Source organism: Eptatretus burgeri, chromosome 9 (assembly GCF_056783735.1).
Source record: "Eptatretus burgeri isolate ZD-2024b chromosome 9, Ebu_testis_v1, whole genome shotgun sequence".
NCBI classification, from domain to species: domain Eukaryota; kingdom Metazoa; phylum Chordata; class Myxini; order Myxiniformes; family Myxinidae; genus Eptatretus; species Eptatretus burgeri.
In genome coordinates this window covers 105,396,834-105,408,776 of record NC_140969.1, presented here as the reverse complement: position 1 = coordinate 105,408,776, position 11,943 = coordinate 105,396,834, and the positions used below count along the sequence as shown (strand labels likewise).

The following is an 11,943-nucleotide window of genomic DNA, read 5'->3' as shown; positions in this document are numbered from 1 at the left end:
TTCCATCAATCTAAAGTTTTCCAATGTTGAGCATCAGAAACAATTTGCCTTTTTCTGCTCTAAAATCTGCTTTATTTGATATTGAAATTTTTTTTTTGGCCTAATCAGAATCATTTGTATCAAAATGGCAGCTGGGTGAGCTTGAATACAGCAATAAAGTTGTCAATTCGTTTGTGTGCGAGACCCTACATTAGTGCAATTTTGCTTAAAACACGATGACGAACAGCGGTGGTAAAGGCTAAAGAAGACAATTTGAACATGAATAACGAGAAAACTATTCCATACTTTGGGGAAAATATTATCCAAGTCATCCCCAAAAACAAAAGGTTTAAGGACAGCATCTCAAATGTTGCGGAAAACGAAATGTGAAAACATATTTATCAATTGGGTCTGTCGAGTGAACCTTTTATTGTACTCGACCAAATTGTAGCTTCACCTCAAGGACCATCTACAAAATGTACACAAAAATAGCAGAAATTTTAACAATCGTCTCCTCCCTCCCTCCCCACCCACCCTTTTCCTCTATCTGCCCCTAACCCACCTTTACTCCACAAACCCTTTGCACAAAAGTGCAACATTCCCGAACAATCTATTCACCCCCATATCCTTCGAGCTTTTCCTTTTGATAACGTACTTTCCCAGCCCTGTTCACAGAGCACATAATATGTGGACAGCCGCTGCAGCAGGTGTAATTTTGATAACCACAAACTTCGGAACAATCCCTGTGTGTGTGTGTCTCTTTCTGGTGTTGAATCCACTTCAAGTTGGCCTCCACAAAGCTTATGTGTGAAATGTGTTCAAATATATATATGCAAATAAATCTTTAAGAATTATCTGGATTAATACAACAGATTAAACTGGAAATTAGAGGAATGCAATTATCAGAACAATAAGACATTTGAGAGTTTTGTATTTCGAAACTTCAAGTCCTCAAGCAGAGTTTGCGGTTCTAGGTATATCAAGCACCGATGGAATTGTTCTCAAGGCTCTTTGGTGTGCAGGTGTAAAATGCCCCTCTGGTCTTCCACCCTCTGGCTGAACAACTGTATTTGTCATGAGGGGACCAGGCGTTGTCATCGACACATGAAATGGAATCTGAAGTTGGTGGTAGAGCAAATATAACAAGGGTGTAGCAATACCAACAAGCAACATTGCTGCAACAGCATTCCACCAGCGCAAGCCACAGTCCGCTCCATCACATGGGTCCATCTGTCGTCGGTGCCGTTGAAAACCTGCTCCCCTTTCAGACGCAGTAAGCCGTGGCTCTTCTTTTGGCGACAGAGAATCGGCTGATCGAACGATTGCTTCCAAATTGCGGTCCACTTCCACGAGGAAAGCCCCGGGTTTGTCTGCCATGTTAACAGCTGCATCTTCCAACATCAAGGAGTTATCATTCGCATGGGAAGATCCATTTACTGACAGCCATTTCGAGGTTGTGCAACAAGGCTCTCGGTGACCGGCGTCCTCCAAAAGCTCCGTCATGACGCCGTATCGCGGCACTGGAATTTTTAGCGTGCGGAGGGCGTAAAAGTCTTGTTCACTGATCAGGTTGTTTGCCCGTTTTATTTCAGCAACCTGCAAAAAAAATTGTGCAAGGATTAGTTGACAGCAGGTGCAAGCCAAGACTGCTTTCTCAAAGGAGAATCGAATGATGTGTCAGCAAAATTAATCAAACCAATTTGTCAAGAAGTGCAAAGTGAGCCAATGACTTTGTAATTACTTTTCTCTTTACGAATATAGAAAAATAAAAACAAAATAAATTCTGATTGGACGTTCTCTGATGTGTCATCACCTCCCAATGGTCTCAGTGGGAAGAGCCTGTAATTCCAGGTGGGAGGATTCCAATACCCCCCCCCCTTTCCCCCCAATTTTATAAGCGTGGGAATAAAGATATAAAGTACAGTACATTAATTATAATGAATGTGAAAAATACCAATCCAATGAACATCAGACAACACAATCTGGTAAGAGATGGAAATTCACAATCAGGAAAGACAAATTAATTTGACAGAGAATATATCGTTACGGTTGTGGGGATAGATGAAGGAATTTCATTGGAAAGTTAGGATTGAATCAAGTTGTTTGGTCTGTGGACGTGTAGGAGACATCTCGATGTCATTAAGTAGGGAAACTTTGGGCTAAAGTATTACTCGTCACCACACGGGGGGGTGGTGTGGTGTTAATAAGGTAGGGTTTAAGACTAATTGCCCCAGTATGTAATCACTTCCCTGTGAACTTTCCCCTACGTTTTGTATTCCAAGATCAGCAATAAAGGTGGAGAACACATCCCTAAAACGACTACAAGTGGGCAGAAGCCCCGCCTTCCCGGATTTCCTGCGAGCAGGCTACGCCCCAGAGGCGGAGGATTGATGGGCGTGACGTGAGCCGCATGAAGAGGAAGAGGGCGTGGGAGCCAGCAGATCAAATAGGTCAGTGAGAGTGGAGTACAGGGAAGGAATGCACAAGTGCGGAGTGAGGCGCATGCAGTCGAAAGAGAACGTCCTTCAGAGATGGCCTGTAAGAACAGGTCTTTACGGCTGGCCTTCCTTCGGCGCATGAAGAAGACGGCACGATTCTCGAATTCGTGCCGAGGCGTCTCGATTTTAGGATTAGTTTACCTCACATGTTATTTTATTCTGATTCTTGTCCTTTGTAAATATTTGTCTATTTTCATTAAATGTGTTCATTTTAAGTAGCTATATCCATGTATTTGTCGTGGGGTTAGAGTATAAACCCCCCTGTGCTGTGCTTCCCCGTGCCTCCATCCCTCTGCCATTGCGCATGCCCCTCCTGCGCTAATCTCCGAGGATCGTGTCCGCCTCTTAAGGAAAAACCGCTCGACCATCCAGGCTGGCAGTGTTAACCGCCCGTCACCACAATTTGGGTCGAGGGATTAACCTTGGCCGCCAGCGCCGCGACAACATTATGGATGTTATTTGGTGGAGAGCACCCTTCACTTACAAATAGCATCACAGTGTACAGATATCAGGACACTCATTGCACTGTAACTCATCAACGCAAACAGTTTATAAACACCACCATCGACATGAATCTGTTGCTTAACTGCCATGGAGGACACCAGGGTGAATTTATGACTGGGCCGAGATTTCAACCCAAGCCAGACAGCTAATAGTCGCGTGTGTTCACCACTACGTTATCCTGCCCGCCCACCTCTGTGCAAAACCATGGAACAGCTGTGATATGTCGGTGTGACCTCATAAATGGCACGTGCACAGCCTTTTCATCCAATCAGTGCCGAGAGCACCAGGTAAGCAGTGCTTCACTTGACAAAGCAGATGGATAATAAAGAGTGTGTGCATGCGGTGGTAACTTACAGTGCATCCGTAATGCAGAGCGAAGGACACAAGAGTGTCACCGTCTTGCACTGCAGTATCCAAGTAAACCATGTTATCAGGTGTGCGGGGACTCAATACACCTTCGGTTGGCCACCCTGTTCCTTCTCGCGCCAGCCCGCCACGCACTCGCAACGCAACTGATCCATTCCCATCATGCTCTTGTTCAGATACACACGGATCTCCATCACCGTCATGAGCAAAAGTGTACAAAACCTGCGAGAGAGCGAGAGAGGTTTATTCAGACAAAGTTTATGAAACCAAGTTAGTTGCAGCAATCCTGGAACAGGTGATAACTATGCAAAGGGGGGAATTTTAAAGGATCCTACAATGGTTAACCACAAGAGGCAGAAGTCACGCTCAACCATTAAAGTCAAAAGAGATAAACGGCAAATTATGGCATCCTATGACATGTAAAGTGTTTAACCATAAATGACAAGCAAGAGTACCCCAGTGATGGGAAAAACCAAGCAAAAGTACCTGTCATCCCCACTGATGTGGTGGGGGGCAACAAGCAAAAGTACCTGTCCCAAGAGACAGGGGTGGGGTGGGGAAAGAATCAAGCAAAGGTATGTGTTTGTTATCGAACATCTCCATCATTCAGGTTCCAGAAGGTGGAATGGAGCTCTCCCAGGACTTGAAGTATCCACCTTCGTTTCGGTGAAGGATCGTGATTCATGGCCTAAATTGCGAAATTGTGTTGTTCTCAGTGTTTTGCCCCAAGAGCTCTTTTCAGGATCATCACTGAGCCCCGCACAGCTTCCAACTGTAGTTTGTTTGTGGTAAGATTCCCAGGGATGGTTTGTGGGATCTTTGTGACATTCTTCTTCATCATTCCCGTTGCTCCAAGCATCACTGGTTCAATTTCAGAGAGAAAATCATCCCAGCCCCCCCCCCACACTTCTCTACAAATCCCACTACCAAATGCAAGTCACGAACCCCTCCCCACTTCCCCCCTCCTCTCTCTCTCTCACCCCAATCCTCCTCACTCCCTCACATTGTAGCATATACCCCTTTCTTCTCTCCTCTCCTCTCCTCTATTATAACTGATGGTGCACAATATTAGAAAAATAAATTTTACTGTGGTCCGTCATCCAGCACAAGATTGTCCCATAACTTTATTACGTCTTTCTGCAACATCTGTGGCCATCACTCCAATTTAACTCGAAGCACCACCACATTCAATCGTCTAAACGCCACCTCCTCAACCTTAAAGAGGTTCAGATAGCCGAGCCAAGCAAGTCGATTGATCTCAAAGTGTTCTGGCTACCTACTCTACCATTTATAGTCAAAGCTGGAAACTACACTTCGGTTAACTAAAACATCCCAGCTTCAAGTCAAACTTTGAGCTCTCAAATTCTGATTTTGGGGGAAATATTCGTAGTAATGGGTGGAAGGTGACATGAGATGGTGGTGCAACAACTTAAAGTCCTCGAGGAAAGGGTGGGATTGAACAGCTTCAGGAAGGAAGCTCCACAAACGAGACAAAATAGGACAAAAGATTGGAGCTGGGCTGCAAGCCTAGATTTTGGGAGTTTACCCAATTGGGAGTGAATGGCAGAATACGTGCATCCTGCATTCTGGAGGAACTGTCAGGGTGGGAGGGCTGAGATAGCAGAGGAGAAGTAATAAGTCTGCAATGCAAGAAGAATAGGCCTTGTGCTTCAACCTCATCACAGGAAATGGCATGATTCCACAGAATCAAGGAGACACAAGGAGAGCCAGACACAGACAGAGAGCCAGACACAGACAGAGAGACAGCCAGACATAGAGACAGCCAGGTAGAGCCAGACAGAGAAACAGCCAGGTAGAGCCAGTCAGATAGACAGCCAGGTAGAGCCAGTCAGATAGACAGCCAGGTAGAGCCAGTCAGAGAGACAGCCAGGTAGAGCCAGACAGAGAGACAGCCAGGTAGAGCCAGACAGAGAGACAGCCAGGTAGAGCCAGACAGAGAGACAGCCAGGTAGAGCCAGACAGAGAGACAGCCAGGTAGAGCCAGACAGAGAGACAGGTCAAGCCAGACACTGTCAGGGTGGGAGGGCTGAGATAGCAGAGGAGAAGTAATAAGTCTGCAATGCAAGAAGAATAGGCCTTGTGCTTCAACCTCATCACAGGAAATGGCATGATTCCACAGAATCAAGGAGACACAAGGAGAGCCAGACACAGACAGAGAGACAGCCAGACAGAGAGACAGCCAGGTAGAGCCAGACAGAGAAACAGCCAGGTAGAGCCAGACAGAGAAACAGCCAGGTAGAGCCAGACAGAGAAACAGCCAGGTAGAGCCAGACAGAGAGACAGCCAGGTAGAGCCAGACAGAGAGACAGCCAGGTAGAGCCAGACAGAAAGACAGGTCAAGCCAGACACAGAGACAGCCAGACAGAGAGACAGCCAGACAGAGAGACAGCCAGAGAGACAGCCAGGTAGAGCCAGACAGAGAGACAGGTCAAGCCAGACACAGAGACAGCCAGACAGAGAGACAGCCAGGTAGAACCAGACAGAGCCAGCCAGGTAGAGTCAGACAGAGACAGCCAGGTAGAGCCAGACAGACAGACAGCCAGGTAGAGCCAGACAGACAGACAGCCAGGTAGAGCCAGACAGACAGACAGCCAGGTAGAGCCAGTCAGATAGACAGCCAGGTAGAGCCAGTCAGATAGACAGCCAGGTAGAGCCAGTCAGATAGACAGCCAGGTAGAGCCAGTCAGATAGACAGCCAGGTAGAGCCAGAGAGACAGACAGAGAGACAGTCAGGGAGAGCCAGCCAGACAGACAGAGATGTGATGATGGGGCACCAGCCCATTGAGGGAAGCGATACTTCATTGAGCATGGAAAAAGATCTTGTCAGTTGTGAGTAGTTGTGATTTTTCAAAGAATAACGATCTTGGAGGTTGTGAGTAGTTGTGATTTTTCAAAGAATAAAGATCTTGGAGGTTGTGAGTAGTTGTGATTTTTCAAAGAATAACTTTGAATGACAGAGGATGTCCAATTTTTGGCTTGCTTTGGTGGCCTGCTTTGATATATTGTCAGCCGGGGGGGGGGGGGGAGTCCTGGCTGAGAAGTTGGAGTATGAACTTTTCCTGTGGCCAATGATGAATATAGATTGGTAGGTGTGCTTGTCTGACGATCCTTCTGGAATGAAAGGGTGAGGTGAAAATTTTTCCCTTCATTGCTCAATACCGTTTGGGAAATTGGCGACAGATTTTTTAGCTCCAGCTTGGAAATCATTTTCCATCCGGAGCTCAGAAGGTTAAGAGCATATCACATATTTCCATGCTCATGTTGCATCAAGCTTATATTTCTGTGTTTACAAATTGCTATGATCTATAAAACTGGACAGAACACCGTCACCAATCGCTACAACACGTACTTCTGCCTTTGTTTAGCCTCGGTATATTATTTAGCCAAAATATCGATTCAGATGTAAATGCTGCTCACATAAAAGGCCGTTTCATAAAACAGGAAATATTATAAATACATACAGTGTATGGACATGAAACAAAAAGACGAAATACCTGTGCGTGACCATCCTCTCCTTTCACCGCGCAGCTACCTGCCACAACCACCTGTGGACCCACAAAACCTCCAGCATATTTCCCCCTCCTCGGCATCTCTGCCAGGTGTACTGTTCAGTATTCGTGCTTCTGCCAGGCAGCATCAAAGCGAAATAGTCTGAAAAACAAAAAAAAACCCAGAAAAGAACACGACAGCGAGGTGGTTATTACGTCATCACACCCAGATGACGTCATGAGGTCACCAGTACAAGGGGGCCATCACGTTGTACAAAAACACCTGACGTGATGACGGAAGGTAACTGTAGTGACACTGTGGACTGCAGGGAAGGTCCGACGGCATGGTAGCTGGTACACAGAGGTAGCGCACTCATGTTGGAGCGGTCAAGTCTGGGTCCAGTTGCGGACACGACCACAAGCCGTCGGATCGATGCTTCGTTACGTTCGAAAGGAATCCACCGTCCCTCTGACAGACGTGAAGCCGGCCGGCCCGTCTGCTAGCACTAGTCGGTGGACGTAAAAGATGCCACGGCGTCCTTCGTGAAGAGTAGGCGACTTATCGCCGGCATCCTCGACAAATTACAAACTCTTATCCAAATCAGCATCGTGCGCCATGTCCAGGGTCTTCCCTTTGGTTAAAACCGTTCGCGGGCCCCACGACTGGCCCCACATAGTGAGGATCATTTTGACGGGCCCCACGACTGGCCCCACATGGTGAGGATCATTTTAACGGGCCCCACGACTGGCCCCACATAGTGAGGATCATTTTGACGGGCCCCACGACTGGTCCCATATGGTGAGAATCATTTTAACGGGCCCCACGACTGGCCCCACATGGTGAGGATCATTTTGACGGGCCCCACGACTGGCCCCACATAGTGAGGATCATTTTGACGGGCCCCACGACTGGTCCCATATGGTGAGGATCATTTTAACGGGCCCCACGACTGGCCCCACATGGTGAGGATCATTTTAACGGGTCCCACGACTGGCCCCACATGGTGAGGATCATTTTAACGGGCCCCACGACTGGCCCCATATGGTGAGGATCATTTTAATGGGTCCCACGACTGGCCCCACATGGTGAGGATCATTTTAACGGGCCCCACGACTGGCCCCATATGGTGAGGATCATTTTAACGGGTCCCACGACTGGCCCCATATGGTGAGGATCATTTTAACGGGTCCCACGACTGGCCCCACATGGTGAGGATCATTTTAACGGGCCCCACGACTGGCCCCATATGGTGAGGATCATTTTAACGGGTCCCACGACTGGCCCCACATGGTGAGGATCATTTTAACGGGTCCCACGACTGGCCCCACATGGTGAGGATCATTTTAACGGGTCCCACGACTGGCCCCACATGGTGAGGATCATTTTAACGGGCCCCACGACTGGCCCCATATGGTGAGGATCATTTTAACGGATCCCACAACTGGCCCCATATGGTGAGGATCATTTTAACGGGCCCCACGATTGGCCCCACATGGTATGGTAAGGATCATTTTAACGGGTCCCACGACTGGCCCCATATGGTGAGGATCATTTTAACGGGCCCCACGATTGGCCCCACATGGTATGGTGAGGATCATTTTAACGGGCCCCACGATTGGCCCCACATGGTATGGTAAGGATCATTTTAACGGGTCCCACGACTGGCCCCATATGGTGAGGATCATTTTAACGGATCCCACAACTGGCCCCATATGGTGAGGATCATTTTAACGGGCCCCACGATTGGCCCCACATGGTATGGTAAGGATCATTTTAACGGGTCCCACGACTGGCCCCATATGGTGAGGATCATTTTAACGGGCCCCACGACTGGCCCCATATGGTGAGGATCATTTTAACGGGTCCACGACTGGCCCAACATGGTGAGGATCATTTTAACGGGCCCCACGACTGGCCCCATATGGTGAGGATCATTTTAACGGGTCCCACGACTGGCCCCACATGGTGAGGATCATTTTAACGGGCCCCACGACTGGCCCCACATGGTGAGGATCATTTTAACGGGTCCCACGACTGGCCCCACATGGTGAGGATCATTTTAACGGGTCCCACGACTGGCCCCACATGGTGAGGATCATTTTAACGGGCCCCACGACTGGCCCCACATAGTGAGGATCATTTTGACGGGCCCCACGACTGGTCCCATATGGTGAGGATCATTTTAACGGGCCCCACGACTGGCCCCACATGGTGAGGATCATTTTGACGGGCCCCACGACTGGCCCCACATAGTGAGGATCATTTTGACGGGCCCCACGACTGGCCCCATATGGTGAGGATCATTTTAACGGGTCCCACGACTGGCCCCACATGGTGAGGATCATTTTAACGGGTCCCACGACTGGCCCCACATGGTGAGGATCATTTTAACGGGCCCCACGACTGGCCCCATATGGTGAGGATCATTTTAATGGGTCCCACGACTGGCCCCACATGGTGAGGATCATTTTAACGGGCCCCACGACTGGCCCCATATGGTGAGGATCATTTTAACGGGTCCCACGACTGGCCCCATATGGTGAGGATCATTTTAACGGGTCCCACGACTGGCCCCACATGGTGAGGATCATTTTAACGGGCCCCACGACTGGCCCCATATGGTGAGGATCATTTTAACGGGTCCCACGACTGGCCCCACATGGTGAGGATCATTTTAACGGGTCCCACGACTGGCCCCACATGGTGAGGATCATTTTAACGGGTCCCACGACTGGCCCCACATGGTGAGGATCATTTTAACGGGCCCCACGACTGGCCCCATATGGTGAGGATCATTTTAACGGATCCCACAACTGGCCCCATATGGTGAGGATCATTTTAACGGGCCCCACGATTGGCCCCACATGGTATGGTAAGGATCATTTTAACGGGTCCCACGACTGGCCCCATATGGTGAGGATCATTTTAACGGGCCCCACGACTGGCCCCATATGGTGAGGATCATTTTAACGGGTCCACGACTGGCCCAACATGGTGAGGATCATTTTAACGGGCCCCACGACTGGCCCCATATGGTGAGGATCATTTTAACGGGTCCCACGACTGGCCCCACATGGTGAGGATCATTTTAACGGGCCCCACGACTGGCCCCACATGGTGAGGATCATTTTAACGGGTCCCACGACTGGCCCCACATGGTGAGGATCATTTTAACGGGTCCCACGACTGGCCCCACATGGTGAGGATCATTTTAACGGGCCCCACGACTGGCCCCATATGGTGAGGATCATTTTAACGGATCCCACAACTGGCCCCATATGGTGAGGATCATTTTAACGGGCCACACGATTGGCCCCACATGGTGAGGATCATTTTAACGGGTCCCACGACTGGCCCCACATGGTGAGGATCATTTTAACGGGTCCCACGACTGGCCCCACATGGTGAGGATCATTTTAACGGATCCCACAACTGGCCCCATATGGTGAGGATCATTTTAACGGGCCACACGATTGGCCCCACATGGTGAGGATCATTTTAACGGGTCCCACGACTGGCCCCATATGGTGAGGATCATTTTAACGGGCCCCACGACTGGCCCCATATGGTGAGGATCATTTTAACGGATCCCACGACTGGCCCCATATGGTGAGGATCATTTTAACGGGCCACACGATTGGCCCCACATGGTGAGGATCATTTTAACGGGTCCCACGACTGGCCCCACATGGTGAGGATCATTTTAACGGGTCCCACGACTGGCCCCACATGGTGAGGATCATTTTAACGGATCCCACAACTGGCCCCATATGGTGAGGATCATTTTAACGGGCCACACGATTGGCCCCACATGGTGAGGATCATTTTAACGGGCCCCACGATTGGCCCCACATGGTGAGGATCATTTTAACGGGCCCCACGACTGGCCCCATATGGTGAGGATCATTTTAACGGATCCCACAACTGGCCCCATATGGTGAGGATCATTTTAACGGGCCACACGATTGGCCCCACATGGTGAGGATCATTTTAACGGGTCCCACGACTGGCCCCACATGGTGAGGATCATTTTAACGGGTCCCACAAATTGCCCCATATGGTGAGGATCATTTTAACGGGCCACACGACTGGCCCCATATGGTGAGGATCATTTTAACGGATCCCACGATTGGCCCCACATGGTGAGGATCATTTTAACGGGCCCCACGACTGGCCCCATATGGTGAGGATCATTTTAACGGGTCCCACGACTGGCCCCACATGGTGAGGATCATTTTAACGGGTCCCACAAATTGCCCCATATGGTGAGGATCATTTGAGAATTTGTGTCGAAGCGTTTCAAGTCAGTACAAATATATACATTATAAACATATATATATATATATATATATACATCTAAAAAATAATTAATCATTAAAAATATAAACTGTCCAAAGGAAATATTCCTGTTGTTAATAAAGGTGAAAACCCTGTCCGTGCCACAACAGGACGAACTCACTCACGGCCAACGTGTCATTCGTGTCACCGAGCGATCTCTCAGTCACACTGGATACGGGTGGACGAGGCGAAAACGAAGCAATGAGAAAAATAATAAAAATAATAATAATATAAAACACCTTTTAGTTTCCAACAACAACAATATTATTATTGTTATTATCACCTCACAAACCGCTTCGATCGCGCACACAGTTGTTGTTGTTGTTGTTCTTGTTGTTTTAGGGGTTAAAGGTTTTTCGACATCGGAGGAGATCACCGACAATTATTAATCACCTGAAAAACACAACACAAGCATACGGAGATAAAGAATGTACCGGACAACATTCCTTCCGTGTGGAAACCTCATGACATCGTTTCAACCAAATCGCAGACACTGCCGCTATTTTCACGCCATGGTCAATTGTTTGCCGAACGAAATTAATAACTCATCAATGGAGCGGAGCGTGAGGTGGAAATCATCACCACGTGGACGGATGGTTCACATTGATCAACAACAAACTATTGTCCACACAAACCGAGCTCGAGGGTTTTTACGGACACAGATCAGCGCGTTGTTTTGAACAAAATTCCTCGACAGAGACAGAGATATAAATATTGTGTACATGTATAAAATGAGATAGTTATACAA

At 48.5% G+C, this 11,943-nt stretch overlaps 1 protein-coding gene across 5 annotated transcripts; it reads right to left on the bottom strand.

Moving 5' to 3' along the window:
- Positions 1–389: 389 nt before the first annotated feature.
- On the bottom strand, positions 390–11,604 carry LOC147020838 (lysM and putative peptidoglycan-binding domain-containing protein 3-like). Of its 5 annotated transcripts, none has more exons than XM_085896508.1 (5): positions 11,479–11,580; positions 11,321–11,363; positions 6,863–7,019; positions 3,336–3,569; positions 390–1,575 (listed from the first exon to the last, which is right to left on the bottom strand). In XM_085896508.1, the coding sequence occupies exons 3-5, from the start codon at positions 6,956–6,958 to the stop codon at positions 931–933; spliced, it is 975 nt and encodes a 324-aa protein (XP_085752634.1). In that variant the 5' UTR covers positions 6,959–7,019; positions 11,321–11,363; positions 11,479–11,580; the 3' UTR covers positions 390–930. The 5 variants fall into 5 exon arrangements, with proteins under 5 accessions (XP_085752634.1, XP_085752637.1, XP_085752636.1 ...); XM_085896511.1 differs by having other exon boundaries at positions 11,317–11,363; positions 11,479–11,546; XM_085896510.1 differs by lacking the exon at positions 11,321–11,363 and having other exon boundaries at positions 11,479–11,604.
- Between the last annotated feature and the right edge of the window lie 339 nt (positions 11,605–11,943).